The sequence below is a fragment of the Podarcis vaucheri genome (assembly GCF_965113315.1).
Source record: "Podarcis vaucheri genome assembly, chromosome: 14".
NCBI lineage: Eukaryota > Metazoa > Chordata > Lepidosauria > Squamata > Lacertidae > Podarcis > Podarcis vaucheri.
The window spans coordinates 10,902,882-10,920,743 of NC_138752.1; the positions used below are offsets into that span (position 1 = coordinate 10,902,882).

Consider the following 17,862-nt stretch of genomic DNA (forward strand, 5'->3'; position numbering starts at 1 on the left):
GGACCCCTCCAATTTAGGGATAAGGTATTCGCTGCCTTGCATCATAACCACAACTCATGTTTTGAAAAATTAAGCTGTATTACACTTGTTTTGAGTTTTATTGTAAACAAAATTTGCAACGGTACTGAGTTGCCCTTAGGATGCTAAATGAAAACCAAAGGTTGCTGGATCCCAGTATTCCTGACATTTACATTCATGCATAACTTTGTTAACTATTGATAACTGATTACATTAAGTTTAGAATAGTCCTGTGTTTTTTTGCTGGTCTCCCACAGCTGTGGAATTCTTTTCTCTTCCCCCTCAGGAGTTTTTTTTTAAAAAAACTGATAGAATATTTAAAACCTTGCAATTTAGGTTGTCATTTGTTGGCTAAGATTAAATTGGAGAGGTGTTATTGTAAATGGATCGTATTGCATGTTATTTCCATTTTTAAAAAAGAGTCTGAAAGTTTTGGGATAGAGGTGAATGCAAATTTAGGCTAGGAAGTCCTATTCTGGAACTCATGGGATTTTAAAAGCTATGACTTAAACATGCATGCTAGCTGGGTAGAGATTTTATCAAAACATGGGGGGGGGGGGCTTGGATCAGTTGAGTGGCTGAATTGTACATGCCTTTAGAGTGCTTATTGCAAACACAGAACACTGATTAAGGATTCTCTATTAGACACAGCAGAGGTCTAAATACAATATTTAAAAAATCTGCACAAAGTGGCATTTGATGGGCAATATTGGTTGATATATTTCTTACAGAAGGGAGAAAGGGGAACACAATTACTTGTTATCTATGTTTAGAATATGCCTAATAAACTATATGCTGCAACAGCAATGTTTAAAATGAGAAAATTGCTTGGGAAGGGCAGATGGTATAAGGCAGATCGTATAAAGTCCCCACACCCTAGCGGGCAATATTTAGCCGTGTGATTTCGCCAAACCACAGCCCAGAGGTGAAAGTGCTCAGAAGAACATCTGAATCTGATCACAGTCTGTATAATTTAAAAAAAACAAACCATTTGTGGCTGTATTAGGATGCCACAAATGGTGCACTGGGCTGACCAGCGTTCAGCATGACTTGGAGAATTTGTGTCCATGATGGAACTTCAGCATAAGGCTCCAAGTTTGAGAGCGAAACTGGTAATTACCTAAAAACTGGAGAATAGACTTAGTAGTGTGTTTGCTGCAGGTCCATGCAGGCACAGGGGGGAAACTCACATAACACCACGGCAGCACACAACTGTTTCCTAGGAGTTTCAGTTTTTAGCAAGAAAGCAGCAGTCTCATGGTTGCCAAGATATTCTTGAATGTGTGGGCAATGTCTGAAGTCTCAGAGCTAGAGGGAATGCTGAATTAAATTTATACTATTCCTGGGAAAAGAGTGAAAGGCAGAGCTTGGGTGCCCTCACATGGCTTTCCAACTTTCTCGTGGTAGCAGAATTATGCCAACTGCAAAGTATTGATGCAAACTTGCACCAATATCATTTGCAGAGTTCACAGTAGTCCAATTTTATCACTTGCAACTCTTCGGGTTATATCAAATCTACTGCTAAATGAAAGTCACTAAGTGGTAGATTTGCTGCACTGGCAGGACGTCGTTGCACAAGGAAAAATTACATGCACTACCAAAGATGGCTGTGCAATGGACTGCACTGCTGTTTCACAACTGTTGGATTCCTTTGTTGTGCAGCCTTTAAACTCTGCAATCTCCTACAACGTTAGGTTACGTCCTACAACGTTAGGTTCGGTTTGTGTTAATAGCCTTACAGGGCAATCCTATGCATGTCTGCTCAAAGACCCACTGAGTTCAGTATATTCCACAGACTAGCTGCTTTCAGGCAGGAACCTTTTGAACTATGTCTACGCATAAGTGCTACACTGCAAGTGTAGTATACAAGCCTATTCCTGAGCTATACTCTCAAGAACAGCAATTTCCTTAAAATGCAGAGAAACAAAGCATATACCAGTATTGCTCACTCAACATGATCTCCTTTGCGGGAATAATAATCCTTTAATCTGAAATCCTGTTAAGCATTAATACTATTCTCAGAAAGGAGTAAAACTTAAATCTTTTTAACAAGTGCCAGCTTATTCCCTTGGAGAATAAAGCCCAATCTTCATTCGCTGAGGGAACATCTCAATCAGCTAGGTAAAACTACCGAATTGGGATTCTATGACTTTTCCTAAACCCAGAACTCACCCTAAAACTTCATATTTACTTTTGGCAATATAAGGGCCACCTTGTTTTTCCACTTACAAAGGAATCAGCATGTTCCACCAAAGGATGGAGGACAGACCTAGGCATTTGCCCAAGTAGCAGTAGCAGCAGCAGCAGCAGTAATAAATAATAATAATAGTAATAATAATAATAATAATTTATTTATACCCTGCCCATCTGGCTGGGTTTCCCCAGCCACTCTGGGCAGCTTCCAACAAAAGATTAAAAATACATTAAAACATCAGTCATTAAAAACTTCCCTAAACAGGGCTACCTTCAGATTTCTTCTAAACGTCAGATAGTTGTTTATGTCTGATGGGAGGCCGTTCCACACGGCGGGTGCCACTACCGAGAACGCCCTCTGCCTGGTTCCCTGCAACTGCTATTTTATGTTTGAGCACTTCGCTTCCCAAAAGGTCTGTGTTTTCCACTGTCCATAGTTATGAAAACCTGGACAAACATCAGTTATTCACAACACAGTAAACCAATTATTCTAAAACAAGCTGCTCTGTTGGTAGAGCATGAGACTTTTAATTTCAGGGTTGTGGGTTCAAGCCCTTCCAATTCTAGGACTCCTGTGCAGTACCACAGAAGGATGCGGGGAGGACAGCATGCCAGTCTACAGAAAACCAGGCTTCTTCTTGTAACTTTAAAGCTATGTTTCTGTGATATCCCATGGTTGCTTAGTGGCTGTTTGTGGGTTGAGATGTCCACTTGGGCTAAGGGGTCCACTTGCCATGCTCATTTTCAGCCTGCCTAAAACACGATGGTCTCTTTAAAGGAGTCAAGATCTAGGGGAGAGACTCTCTTAGAAATTAACCTGGTATGAGCTTTGGAAGCAACCCCCACCCACTTCTATGATTTTCAGATTGCAGGCTGAATAGTCCTATAAGCATTTATATCAACAGGAGCAGATGGTATTCCCCAGGTGTCTGCAGGAGATCAAGTGATATTGCTATGAGAATGATGCCAGGTTATAAATCCTTCAGAGGCTCATGGCAGAGAAGGCAGTGCCACTGGGATTAGCAATTAGTATGACTGGAAACAGTGGGTAGATGCAGCCAATAAATTTCACCAAGTCATGCCCACATGCTTGATGAGATGCCACCTGAGCAGAACCAGTCAAATGCTTCATTTTATGAAAGAGAAGGCTCAGCCCCTGCAAAGCTGTTGCTCAACCTCCCAAGAAGTAATCCTCTTAAAATATTCAAAAGACCTTGTTAGCCCAGGTCTGGATTGCACAATCTGAATTTAACTTTCATCAAAAGGGTCTGGAGATGGCTACGGGCAGAGATTTAAGGCTCCATCAACAGTTTTACTGACCCAGGAAGAGCATTTTCGGACGAATGCACTTTAAAGCTTAACTTCTCAAGGTCAAAAAACTGCACGCAAATTACTACTGTGGGTGCGTGATAAGGGAATTTACCACCTGCATGGTGGCGGGCTACAGTTCTATGTGCGCATAATGCCACCAACATTAGTTAGAAGAGATCATTCACATATTACAGTTACGAGTTTCAAGGTTAAGGCTGACCCAACAACAAATCCATACAGTCCCATAAAATCTGATACGTAATGAATGCTCTGAAAAGGTAGGGCCTTGAGTGCTGGAAAGAACCCATCTATTCTCTCTTTCTATGTGGGTTTTTTGTTCTGTCTTGCAGCAGTGAAGAACCTTTGGCCCATGGGCCAAATTATTATTTATTTTATTTAAGTTTATATCCCACCCTTCTTCCCACAGGAGCCCAGAGCAGCAAAAAAAGGGTGAAAAAACAAAAAAGCATACAGTATTAGAAGGCATCCTAATCTGGTCACCAAGGCAGGCTTTCTTTTTTTCCAAACCATGCACACCTGAGATCATGTGTTACATCAAGTGTGGAGCAGGGAAAGCCATGACTAAAAAGAAACAACCATGAACTCTAAGTACTCTCTAAATTGATCCTTGGTAAGTGAGTGTTGCTGTTAAGTGCCAATAACCAGATTCCTACTGCATTACAGAATTCCTCATCAGAAACCATATGCAGCCAATCCCTGCCAAAGGTAGGACTTGCTGTCAGCATCAATCAGCTGATGGATACCAAAAGCAAACCCTACAGGAAAACATTTCCTTTGCCAGCATGGTTTGATTTCAACCCACCTGGGCAGAAGGTAAAGGTAAAGGGACCGCTGACCGTTAGGTCCAGTCGCGAACGACTCTGGGGTTGCGGCGCTAATCTCGCTTTACTGGCTGAGGGAGCCAGCGTACAGCAGTAGTAGTACATATAAACTTGGGGAAGGAAAACACTTCACCTGGCATTGCAGTGACATCAGCTAATGAACAGGTGGGCTTCCCCACCCACCTGTTGAAGTGGCCTGGTACTTGCGTGCAGATTAAATGCAAATAATTGCCAAATCAAAAGGACCTAAACAGCACAGTCCATTATCTGTGTCCTAAAACAGGATTTGCTATGGATAATTCACAGCCATCTGGATATTTATTATCTAACGTGTGGACCCAAGAAGGTCCACTGCCTCCATTTTCCCCAAACATAATGCAGGTAGAGATCATTGTTATTTCTGATAAAAATAACTTAATTGCTAATTGCTTTACTTATACAGCGAGGATGGGGGATTTTAGCTAAATGAGCACCCAGGGTACAGCTTACATTTATTTAACTACTTGTGGAGCATTTTGTTTCTCTCTAAATACTATTACCAACTTTGGGCTCGAGCTTCAGGAGATTTATAAATCCCTGGCTGCTTCCTGCATCCAAATCCTCAAGGCTGCAGAACAAGACTCAGATCATTTTCATAGGCTTGGTCACTGTCTTTGGATTAGCTATCTGTAGATTTAAGGACTAATTTACAACTAATTTAACACTGACTTTCCTGTTATACTGGCACATTCAAGAAAAAGAGCACTTCAGCTACACAACTACAATGTAAACTGAAGCTTTTCTAATTTTACAAAAACTATTTATGCCTGCAATTCTGATTTATTTTTTGCGCTGCTCATTACAAGCACAAAATGAAAACAAATGTGTGCTTTCCAACCTCATCAGACAGGGCCAATTTTTAACCATTTAGAAGCATTAGGTAGTAGCATTTGTTTTATTTTAATGATGGTGCACTTTGGCTTGTGTTTTAATACAACAGTCTTTACCTATGGAATGGGTCTGGGTCATGCAGCAGAAAGTAGGGAACATGTGCTTGGGAACTTGAAGTTTACCCACAGTATCAGGAATATAATCCTCATCTGACTCTGCCAGCTGTTCCTCCTGATCGCACACCTTGCTACCAACTTATTTGCTAGCTATTTAAACCATCAAGGAAACTCACACTTTGACTGTAAATACTACAACTCCATTGAAGCCTGCAGACTAACACGCCCCATATGTTAAAATATTATAATCAACTCATTAAGTCACCTGATAACAGATCTCTTTCTTTTGCAATGGGTGTTGTGCAGACTCCCTTGAAGTCAAGTGAGTTCCCCAGCATGCCGTTTATTTGTCGGAAAATCTTTGCGTTGCTGCACGTGGTCAAAGCTGGAACGTCACAGTTGTCCCAGCAATCTTTTATGGTCCTTCCAGTACTGTCCTTCTGGAAACAAAAGCGACCATATTAGCACCACAGAAGGGAGGGGGACCTTAGGTCAGAGAGCCTGAATGAGGTCCTCCATGCCTCTCCATTTGGTCATTGCGTGCTTGTTCACATTTGGACTACTCTGGTGTAATTTGAATGGAGGGGAAAGAGTAGTGTACAAGGAGCAACTTTGTGGTCTTTCCCATTCATAATAGTAGATGCTCCCTTTTGTGTGTTGCCCCTGGCTTTTGGTGTGTTGATTCTATGCCAATTACCGTATTTTTTGCTCTACAAGACTCACTTTTTCCTTCCTAAAAAGTAAGGGGAAATGTGTGTGCGTCTTATGGAGCGAATGCAGGCTGCGCAGCTATCCCAGAAGCCAGAACAGCAAGAGGGATTGCTGCTTTCAGTGCGCAGCGATCCCTCTTGCTGTTTTGGCTTCTGAGATTCAGAATATTTTTTTTGTTTTCCTCCTCCAAAAACTAGGTGCGTCTTGTGGTCTGGTGCGTCTTATAGAGCGAAAAATACGGTAAGTACGGACAGTGCAGGAATAAAGATAGCTGTATACATACCTCAATTCCTTCTTTTAATCTCTACCCAGGAACTGCACAAAAGCACACAGGCAACTGTAAATCCTCAGCATACATTTTTGCAGTTTTCTGGTTTTGTACAAATTCAAGGGCCAGAATGTGCAATATCCAAGGCAGAATTTTTGAATTTGGTTTGCTTGTGCAGTTTTCTGGTTTTGGTACAAGTGTTTGGGATCAAGGGGAGGGAAATATTGCTCCATTAAGGAATGCACAGGAAATGGGTACCAGAATGGCTGGAAAAGGAATGAGAGCATTGAGGAAGTACTAAGTGTGGAAATAGGAAGTACCAGAATGCGACAATGGATCCACCTCACCCCAAAACACTGAAACAATCTGCAAGCCTAAATGGAGAGAACTGGAGCCCAATTTATCAGATTATCCCTGTACTGTACTGAGTTATCCCTTGTTACGGAAAAATCTAGGTGTGAGGCTGTTACAGTGGAAAGGCATTGAGACTGTTGTTTGAGAGTAACACCATGGGGACTATGCAAATTAAATGGAAACACAAACAACTGCAAACACACAAAAAAACTCCGCTGCAGACAAGCTCCAAGACTCTCTGCCCTGTACCAGTCACCAGCTTCACACAACATCCTCAAGTGCTTTTGTCTGACAAAGGTTATCCTTTAACTGCCACCCTGCCTGAATAAAGAGGTGTGAACATAGAAAGGCACCTTTTGACTTTTCTATGGCTGCAATATAAGCCTACTGTACAAAGGCAGGATTCTTAAGAAGAGTTTGGATTTGATATCCTGCTTTATCACTATCCGAAGGAGTCTCAAAGCGGCTAACATTCTCCTCTCCCTTCCTCCCCCAGAACCAATTCTGTGATGTGAGTGGGGCTGGGAGACTTCAAAGAAGTGTGACTGGCCCAAGCTGCAGCTGCATGTGGAGGAGCGGAGACATGAAACTAAATTACGAGTCTACCACTCTTAACCACTACACCACACTGGCTCTTAATCTTTGCTTTGACCACTTTTGCCTCCAGCTCTGCCTGCCACTAGGCTTGTCCCACCCCCCTCAAAGGGTATGTAATGCTTGGGTTGAAATAGATTACCCACCTTGGAACGGCATAATGAAAGTGATGCCACAAGCAACAAATTTTAACTGAACGCTTTCAGAATGTGCTTAAGGAGTCAGCCACAACACCTTTGGAATCAAACTATTTGCGCCACACAATGGTAATAAACCAAATAGTTAGCATACTCTCAAATTAGCATTTCCAAGTTTGTGTGAGTGGGTGATTCAGAGCTAGGGTCATTTTTGCTTCCTGTCAATGTAGTATTTTCATACCATTAATCAAATGATTCCAGTGTCCTCTACTCCACCAACCGCGCCTGCTCAAGGCTGCATCCTCCACACACCGACACAGGCACACAAATGTATGTTTTCAGATATTGCCAAGACAAGACCTGGAGACATGGGGATTGGGGCTTGACTGCTTGAAGTGCAGCATATTAATAAAGCAGTGGCTACAGATCTAAACTCGCACCCCATAACTCTTGCAACGGTTTCTTAACTTCTGAGACTCTGTGCTTGAGTCTCCAAAGCTTTCTGCACCATGAGGACTAGAACGCTTAATGAAATCAGGACTCAGCAGTTCCAGCTTCTCCTGGAACACACAGCTGCTACTGTGTGGTAATCAGCAAGCAGCACAACCACCAGCAAGGAAAAAACCTGAACACAGCACAGTCCTTAAAATATCTGTACTATCACAGAACACACCACAGACAGCCCTTCTAGAATCAACACCTAATAAAAACAACTGAGTTTCAGGCAATTGATTGAGGATAACACCATCTAGCAAATATTATTCCTGACTCCACCACCCCTGTTCCTGAAGTTTAGGGCCAACAATGAAATACAAAATCAGTTAAGCCTTTTTTAAAAAAAGAAACTTGTACAGTGGTACATTCTTATTAAGTTTCATATGCAGTACACAAGCAATTTATTTATGCTATCAATTCAAGTATCCTCTCCAGTTACAATTTCCAACAAGCCTAAAACTACAGTGCCCAGAATCCTTTGAGGCAAAGAACGTGCCTCAAACGTGCTTTAGAAGTCCCTTCTCTTTGCGGGGAAGTTTGAGCTCTCTCACAATTTCTAGTCAGCGTCCACTAACTCACCTCCAAAGAACTTATTCTTTCTCTACTAGCAGAAAAGGTATTTTTTCCCACCATGGTGCAAACTGAAACTGTGAGCGTTGGATAAAAAAGTACTTCGAAGGAAAGCACGCCCTCCCCCACAAAACACAGGATAAAATAACAGAAAAGCCAAGCAGATTTCATTTAGTGGGTCAGAACCAGGGCTTTTTTTCGGCAGCATTTCACAAGAGCTCAGCTCCGGCGCCTCTCAGGTGAGCCCCATTACCATTATAAGAGACAAAGAAAGCGTTCATGTTGAGCCCCGGCACCGCTTTTTCTATAATAGCCCTGGCCAGAACCCATACAAGCAATACCACCATTTTTATCATTTTGCTGTTTAAAAACTTTTGTAGCGCAAGAAGCAGAAAATGGGGAGGAAAGATGTGCAACTTATTGCACGTGCGAAGACTTTCCACTCGAGTCCCACCTAGTTCAATGGCCCGTATTCCGTCATTTGCACACAGGTTTGCAATCTAGTAGCGTGCGCCTAGGGACGCCTACTCAGAAGTAAGTCCTGCTGAATTAAATGGGGCTTACTCCTAGGTAACTGGGGTTAGCATTGTAGCCTAATGGGGGGGGGGGTCCCACCGATTTCAGTGGCCCGTATTCCCAGTCATTTGTACACAGGTTTGCAAACTAGTAGCGTGCGCCTAGCGACGCCTACTCAGAAGTAAGTCCTGCTGAATTAAATGGGGCTTACTCCTAGGTAACTGGGGTTAGGATTGTAGCCTAAAGGGGGGGCGGCTGGGGGTTTGGGAAACAGAAAAGCGGGTGGGGCAAGAGAAGCGGAGAGCCAGCTGGAGAAAAACGAAACCAACGGGGGATTGCAGACAGGCACGGATGCGCACAAGAAAAAAGGGAGGCAACTCCACGCCCGTGTTCCTCGGAATTAAGAGCAACTTCGCTTCTTAGAAAGCAAAGCCCATTAGTACACAAGCCGAAGTAGGGGAGCGGAGACGAGAGGGAGTGTTGCCGCCCCTATGCGTTCCCCTCTATACGGCCCTTTTATGTGCTTACGATAAATAGTCAATATTCACGCTGAAGGTCGTGTGAACGCCGCCGCGCCCCGCTAAGGGTCCCCAGGGCGACTAGCTCTGGGCGACTCCCAAACCGAAACGAAACACCTGAACTCGGGGGGGGGGCGGAGAGCCAGAAGCCACGCGCGGCTCGAGCACGTGAGAACGCTGGGGAAGCCAGACCCGCCCCGGCCACCCCCTTCCTAGGCAGGCGAGGCGACGAGGCCGCGTCCCCCGCGATGCAAAGCCCTTGGGGGGCCCCCGCCCTCCGCAGCTCTCTGCCCACCCGCCGCGGTCACCGAGGGGTTTTTGCAATCCCCGCTTGGAGCCTCTCGCTGCGCTTGCGTTGCTTCGCCCTCCTCCTGTCTCAGTCCAGCCTCGGACTCACCGGGACCGTAAAAGCCATCACACGGCAACCCTCTCGGAAACCCCGCGCGAGCGCCGCACGCGGGAAACTTATACCTGCACGTCCGCACGTGGCTCCCGCTCCCCTCCTCCACGGGGCGGAGGAAAAGGCGCTAATTAGGGGGTCGTCGTTAAAAACAGGGAGAAGCAAAGCCCTGCGCGCGCGCGCGCTTCCCCGGGGGGGTCGGGCGAAGCGTCGCCGGGTCTGCCCCACCCTCGCGTGCAGGAGTTTGCAAACGCTCCCTGCCCGCCAGAAGGGAGTAGTTTTCAGCACAGGAGGCCGGCTAATTAATCAGCCGTTTGCCTCAGTGCCTCACGTATACTTTTGCACGCTCGAATGACCACGCAAAAGCTTAAATTAGATTTATTTTTTAACTGCGCAACGCCACCCATAGAAATGCACCAAGGCTATCAAGCTAACCTGTTTATTTGGAAAGAAAACACCACATGCATATGTGCTTTATTCCGCTGCTGTCGGCCTCCCCACCCGGTGCAAGGCGGTTTGCACGACCAATTTGCAACAGCTGAGGGTGCGCACCTCGCTGATTTGGGAGCAAGACCCGCTGGATTCAGTAGGCCTTACCTCTGAGTAGAGGCTGCGCTGTAAAAACCTTAAAATGCCTTGCCAAGAACTCTCCGAAGCCAAACAGATAAAACAACTATGGTTTTTAAAAAAAGACATCTGAAGGCAGCCCTGTTCAAGGAAGCTTTTAGTGTGTGGTGATTTTACTATTGTTTTTGTTGGCACCTGCCCAGAGTGGCTAGGGCAACCCAGCATATAAATAATAAAAATAATATTATGAGGAAGCCCCTGCACGCGGGGACCACAAGCTGTGGCGTCCTACCAATAGCCAGCTAGATCCCTTTGGGAAAAACACGGGACCATTGCTTTCTTTTCTGGGGGACGACGACGCAGGAGTACGCATAGCCCTAAACGTTTTGTGAATCTAACGGGAGAAGAAACTAAAATTCTTTAAAATTTTAGTTTCTTCTCTAGCACGGTGAATCATCAGTTCTGTTGCTACCCCCGATGTCCATTTACTGTATTTAGTTTTCCCGATTTGAACTATAAAATTGTGATTTTCTTGAGTCAAAATGAAAGTAACCCAAACATATATTTTTTTTTAGAAAAAAAGGGCTGCAAGGGACATAAGAGTAACAGGACGCTTTCCCTTTATCCCATCTGTCCCCCCCCCCCCAGCAACCAGTAATCCTCTTCCTGTGGAGGTAGACATTGTTGGCTTCCTCCTCCTCCAGCAATATATCTAATGCCCTTCTGAAGCCATCCAAGTTGGAGGCTATGTGGAAGCATGTCTTGTGTGTTGAAGAAGTGCTCCTTCCGTCTCCTTTGTGTAGTGTGAACAACCTCACAATCCACACACACACCTCTGTTCATAGGAGCCAACTGCTGGGGGCCGATAAATAAAATGTTTGAGGGGGGCCGGGCCCCGCCCTGCACAATCGATCACATGATGCGGTTCACACACATCATCTGAATGGCAATGCCCATTAACTTTTAGGGAGGGAGGCACGCTCAACATTTTTATTGCGGGGGGGGGGGAGGGACCTTGGTTAAAAAACACTTATAAACCAGTTAACCATCAAGGGGTGTAATGGAAAGTTGGCACGGTTAATTCCATAATTTGCTAGACTTTGGGGGAGTTGATTATTTTGCAGTTTTAATACAACTGCACACAGTAGTAAATCAGCTTGCAGCCTAAAAGCCAGATGTCTCTGGAAGTCCTCTCCCCAAAACCATGGCAACTCCAATTAATACAACGCTGGCAGTAGCAACCTAGAGTCTCAGGCAGAGGTTTTGCACTTTACCTGCTACCTCCCCCCCTTTTTTAACTTGGTGAGAACTAAGCCTAAAGCCATCTACATGCAAAGCCTGTGCTATACCACTAGGCACAGAGAGCTTATTAAAGAGAAAACTACTGTAGTTGTTCAGCATAAATGGGCAAACGCTCTGTTCTGCTGAGCTGCACTGTGTGGTGTAGTGGTTAAGAGCGGTAGTCTCGCAATCTGGGGAACCGGGTTTGCTTCCCTGCTCCTCCACATGCAGCTGCTGGGTGACTTTGGGCCAGTCACACTTCTTTGAAGTCCCTCAGCCCCACTTCACAGAGTGTTTGTTCTGGGGGAGGAAGGGAGAGGAGAATGTTAGCCGCTTTGAGACTCCTTCGGATAGTGATAAAGCGGGATATCAAATCCAAACTCTTCTTCTAAGCAGGGCCCATGGGATAGCTGTACCTAACCGTTCATTGCTGCTGGCCTCCCCCCATGTCAGAGAGTACTAAAAAATGTTTTAAGAGCCTCAAAGGACCAGCCTTCCTTGCCTGCAGTGTTCTGGTGTCTCTCTCCTTCTGCAGCCAGTATTGTGCCCTCCAGGGATCATCATAGCAAGTGTCTGTTAGGCCTGGAATGATTAGTTCAGCTTTCCTCATTGGACATGCTGGTTGCAGCTGATGGGAATTGCATATGGTGGGCACCAGTTTGAGGAAGGCTAGGTTAGTTGAATAGTCAGTTTGATGAGTTTTTAAAAAAATCATTTGAAAGACTAACCACGTGCCCCATTTAACCGAAAGCATATTTTATATTTTTAATACTAGCGCAGACTAAAACTGCAGATGGCAAGATCTGCAGATATTGGAAGCATTCTCCCTTCTCTCACAACAGAAGCAACGTCTCTTCTAAGAAGATGATGCCAGCTACAAGACTATGCACAGCATCATAATTTCTGTATACTGTACTGCAGACAAGAAAGTCCTGGGTGGTGGGCTCAGAGTATGACTGAAATGCAACGGCAAGAGGCATTTCTGGCTTATGGAGGGCACTGCCGTCACAATGACTTCTTTGCTCGTGGCCTTCCTTTTGCTGGCACTTACATATCTGCCCTCTTGACTAAGTCTCAAAGGACTGGGAGTGGGAGAAAGTGCAGAGCAACATAATTTTGTCATCATCCAACTCAAACTGCTGCAAATCCGTTGGTATCCCAGATTGAAAGGCAGTGATGATGCACTGATTCTGCATTTCACCAACAAGCACACTTGGAACTTATTGTTGGAAAGGTCCCCCCCCCCCAAAATGTTGCGGAGTACAGGCCATCTTCCGATATTTGGCCAAGGAATGCTGTCAGGGATTCTGCCAAGCATATCCCTCCTGCAACATGGTGGCCAACGTTTTTGCACAACACAACCTCCAACTCCCCTTGCTTCTTCCTCCAACTTCTGAAGCATGTGAAAGAAACTGGCCTATGTTTGGAAACACACCAGTTCAAGAAATAAACTGTCACGTGAAAGAGCTTGTTTCAATATGGGGCAAACCTGCAGTTTATAGAAGTCCATGGTATATATTATGAGAAATATGGGAAACAGATGCTCATAGTGATAGCTTAGAACAGTGGTCCCCAAAAGGGTGTGGCAGGAGACGACAGCAAGTATGGCAGGAAGAGTCAAAGCCAATCAGTATTATATTCTGAGAATGATTCATGTTCTTATGTAGCTGCATTGTTTTATATCTTCTGGATGTCCCATGGTCGTATTATAAAGTAGTTGCATTCTATGTTATAAATAATCAAATACTGCTAGTTGTTATTTTTGTTTTCCAATATATTTTCTATAAATAAAAAAATTGGTGTTTTGCAAGCAAGTTTTTATTCTGAAAGTCTGGCCTAGAGAAAAAAGTTTGATAACTACTGGCTTAGAAAGAGGGACTGATTAAATTTCATGTAACATTCATGAGTTTTGTTCCCCCTCCCCTCTTTTCCTCAGTTCTTGTTATAGAAATGAGTGCTTTATATCTGACTGATGCTGTGGAGAACTGGAGGAGACACAATAATTTTCAGAATATAATTTTTTAAACTATAATGTTGATGGTTCCTTTAAAAAAAATTGCCTGCTCCTCATGAACTGGCAGAACCAAAAAATATTCTAGTTTCCTTATAAATGGAGCTAACAAAAATGTAAAAAAATAAATTCAGTTTGTCATTATTGCCTGAATAAATTATACTTTTAATATATCAGACACGATAATTCTATGGTAAATTTATATGTAATGCACTTTTTGTTCCTAAAGTAACAAAGCGACCTTTGATACATAAAAAGTGTTTTGTTGTTGTTGTTGTTTTAAAAAAATTCCCCCCCAAAAAGTGTTCATTCCCCCCGCCCCCAATTAAAATTAAAAAAAAATCCTACATGGCTTCAAAATATCCAGAAATGTTACATCTCTGTGCTGAATAAATAAGGTCAACTGGAGGAACCCCAACTAAGCTCAAGTTCAAGTTGTCCATTGTCATAAAGAAATAGTAAGAGTAGAAATGGGAACGGATTCTTATTTCATTTTTGGAAAGAAGGTAAATTTTTAAAAACCCTCATCATTTTGGGTATTTGAATAATGGAATAGCAACATGATGATTCCGGCAGATAGGTCTGCATATGTACCGATATTATATGTGCACCAATTGTGTTTTAAAAATACTATGGCAGTTGTTAGATCAACAGAAATCTCAGTCCTCATATACATGTGGTTTCTTGCCCTTCTGCTCTACATTGGAGGAGCCATGGAGGAGGTTGTAATGGGGAAAGAGCAACAAAAGGAGATGTCTCAGGTTCACTTTTGCCACCATACTGACGAGCCAGGAAACAGAATTTGCAATTCCAGGAAGAATTTTTATTGAACGATCTCTGCCCATAATAAATAGAGCCATAGAACAGAAAAACAGGGAGAAGACTCACTGCACAACAAGGATGGCAGAGTCACAGGGAATCTTCAGCATCCCAATAACCCGTTTCAGCCTTTTGTAACCTGGTGCCCTCCCAGTTGTACTCCAAAAACTAGTACGCACCGGGTTACAAAAGGCTTCCCTAATTTGTTGCTGAGCTAATAATGTCTCTTATCCACATCAGAGGCTGCACCTTATTTTCTACCGTGGATTGTTTCCCATTGCCTGATCTCAGCTTTGACCTGTATTTTACATAGGGACAGGGAGACACACAACAAGCTGGGTGGAGGGAGACAGATGGCTGAGCCCAGGAAGGAAGGACAGCTGGATGACTGAAGTGGGTGTGGTGACGAGAGAAGGAAGCATTCTGGTCACTGCGTCAAGGAGTGGATAATGTCCTTTACTAGCATAGTGCTAATCAACATCTTCTCGCTGTTGATAGTGAGCTGTGCCACGCTGCCCGCCTTCTTCTCCAGCATGATGAGGATGAGACTTCCACTGCTGACCGTCTTGGCGGCGAACCTGTTCAGAGGGAAACAACCCAACAAGAAGGTGACTGCACGTCACAAGGTTTAGTGTGGTGCAGTAGTCAGAGCAGTGTTTCTCAAACTTGGGTCTCTAGCTGTTTTGGGACTACAATTCCCATCACCCCTGACCACTGGTGCTGCCGGCCAGGCATGATGGGAGCTGTAGTCTAAAGATAGCTACAAGTTTGGGAAACCCTGAGTTAGTGAAATTTCCCCAGCCTAGTGCCATGTAGATGCTTTGGACTGCAACTCCCATCTGCCCCAGCTAGCATGGGTTGGGAGTAGTAGTTCAAAACAACTGCAGGGTACCAGGTTGGGGAAGGCAAGTTCAATTCCCCGCTGTGAGTCCTGGAAGACCTGCTCCCTGCCTTGCAGGCCTTTCTCCACCTGACCTGGGAAGGAGGTGCCCTGATTGATTCCAGCTACAAAAAAACCTGAGGCTGCTGAAGTGGTCACAGACCATCTCAGCTGTCTTTTAGTGCAGATGTAGGTCGCTGAGCCGGAGTTTTCATAGGTGCCACCCACCCTGAACCACCATTGGCAGGATTGGCAGCAGCTATATTCTTTTGTTAATTGTGCTGTTGTGGCGCTGTGGGTTAAACCACAGAGCCTAGGACTTGCTGATCAGAAGGTCGGCGGTTCGAATCCCCGCGACAGGGTGAGCTCCCATTGCTCGGTCCCTGCTCCTGCCAACCTAGCAGTTCGAAGGCACAAAAGTGCAAGCAGATAAATAGGTACCACTCTGGCGGGAAGGTAAACGCCAGAAGCGGCTTAGTCATGCTGGCCACATGACCCAGAAGCTGTATGGCGGCTCCCTCGGCCAATAAAGCGAGATGAGCGCCGCAACCCCAGAGTCGTCCGCGACTGGACCTAATGGTCAGGGGTCCCTTTACCTTTAAATGTGCATTTTATATTTAACTTGCTTTAGCAATGTTTTCATTGCCGCGCCCACTTAACTCTGCTGTGTTAAATGTGTATTCTGTAGCTGACTTTCTTTGTAATGTACTATTTTGAAATCTTTAAGTTAATATTTTAGTTTCCTGTTAATTATGTTGCTTTGAATGTATGCTTTATATTGGTTTTCTTCAGCAATGTTTTATTCTTCATTTTTTATTTGATGTTTTAATGTGTTGTAAACTGCTTTGGGGGGATGCGGGTGGCGCTGTGGTATAAACCACTGAGCCTCTTGGGCTTGCCAATCGGAAGGTCGGCGGTTCGAATCCCTGCTACGGGGTGAGCTCCCGTTGTTCAGTCCCAGCTCCTGCCAACCTAGCAGTTTGAAAGCACGCCAAAAAGTGCAAGTAGATAAAATAGGCACTGCTCCGGTGGGAAGGTAAACGGCGTTTCCATTTCGCCAGAAGTGGCTTAGTCATGCTGGCCACATGACCCAGAAAAACTGTCTGTAGACAAATGTCGGCTCCCTCAGCCAGTAAAGCGAGATAAGTGCCGCAACCCCAGGGTCATCTGCGACTGGACTTAACTGTCAGGGGTCCTTTACCTTTAAACTGCTTTGATATTTTTTTCTTAAAAATATAAAGCCATATAGAAATGAAATTATTATTAATAATAATCCCTCCCTCACATCCTCAGCATGTTTGCATTTTTATTGGGCTGTTTATACCTAAAGAACATTTGCCCAAAAGAAGACATCATAAGATCTGCCAAGCCTTTCTGTAGTTTGGCCTTTGGTTTCCACCAAGAAGAAGCCCCCAAAAGAATAGCACATAAAAGTGGTTTGAAACCTGAGTAATGAGTCTTGATTTTTGTCTATGCAGAAAATGCTAGGACAATAGAGATTACAGTCCCTAGAGAAGTACGAAATGCTAAGAGACTAAAGAGAGGGTGGTGTTCCTAGGAAGTGAAGATCACATCCTGTCTCAAGGGCAACCAACTGCCTAGACTTTAAGTGCCCTAGATATTCTTATACGAAAGGCTGCTAGATCCAAAATTCAGAAAAAATTGAATGCTGATGTTGCAAAACATCAGACCTGTGAGGCTCTGAAATGTTACTATTAGGGGAGATCTGTGCAACACTAGGTAGACAGTAATTTAATTGCCCCAGCTGTAATGTGTGGTATCCTGGTTTCATGTAGCTTCAACATTTCCTTTGTTCCATCAAAGTCTGGAACTACAGCTGCAAATTTGTGGGTATCAAGGGTAAATATTTGAGAACAGAACCAGTAACAGAAGTTGTCAGACATCCAGATGGGGATTGGAAGTGACCCAAGAAAGCAAATATGGGGTTAGGACAGGGATGGAAAACTGGAGGCCCACCATGTGTTTGTTGGACTACAATTCCCATCAACCCCAGCCATCATGGCCAATGGTGAGGGATGATGGGAGTTGTAGTACAGCAACCCCTGGCAGGCCACAACCCTCACTATTTAGAAGAAGCAGAGACAAGATTGATCTTAGCAGCCATCTCCTTACCGATACTCCTTGTCTGAGCCACAAGGCACACGGCTAACGTTGGCTGCAGATGTCACCTGTTGCACAATCACGTGGTCACTCTGGCATTTGTCAGGTAGAGTCAACTTCTCTGTGATTTCACTCATCCCTGTTAGCTTCCCTGGAGGACAAGAAGGTAGAAAAGGGGGGAAAAAGAACAGTAGACATCTGGGTGGAGACAAATTCATCAAATGGCAGCGTATGACTTGGGAGGAAAGGGTCCTGGCTGTCTAGGATACA

At 44.4% G+C, this 17,862-nt stretch overlaps 2 protein-coding genes across 9 annotated transcripts in view; both read right to left on the reverse strand.

Annotated features, from left to right (window-relative positions):
- The window catches only part of CPEB1 (cytoplasmic polyadenylation element binding protein 1), a 51,093-nt gene extending 40,950 nt beyond the window's left edge, over positions 1-10,143 (reverse strand). For 2 of the 8 annotated variants that reach the window (XM_082198557.1, XM_082198553.1), the window contains exons 1-2: positions 9,911-10,116; positions 5,616-5,790 (exon numbers count right to left, since the gene is read on the reverse strand). In XM_082198557.1, the coding sequence (XP_082054683.1) occupies positions 5,616-5,790; positions 9,911-9,928 (193 nt within the window). In that variant the 5' untranslated portion in view covers positions 9,929-10,116. Of the gene's footprint in view, positions 1-5,615; positions 5,791-9,808; positions 9,874-9,910 lie in introns of those variants that run through there. The other 6 variants (XM_082198558.1, XM_082198560.1, XM_082198556.1 and 3 more) reach the window with 6 other exon arrangements.
- A 4,430-nt stretch (positions 10,144-14,573) lies between these two features.
- Positions 14,574-17,862, reverse strand: part of AP3B2 (adaptor related protein complex 3 subunit beta 2) — an 80,351-nt gene continuing 77,062 nt past the window's right edge. Inside the window, 2 exon segments of the mRNA XM_082198335.1 lie at positions 14,574-15,169; positions 17,605-17,743. Coding sequence (XP_082054461.1) covers positions 15,019-15,169; positions 17,605-17,743 — 290 coding nt within the window. The 3' untranslated portion in view covers positions 14,574-15,018.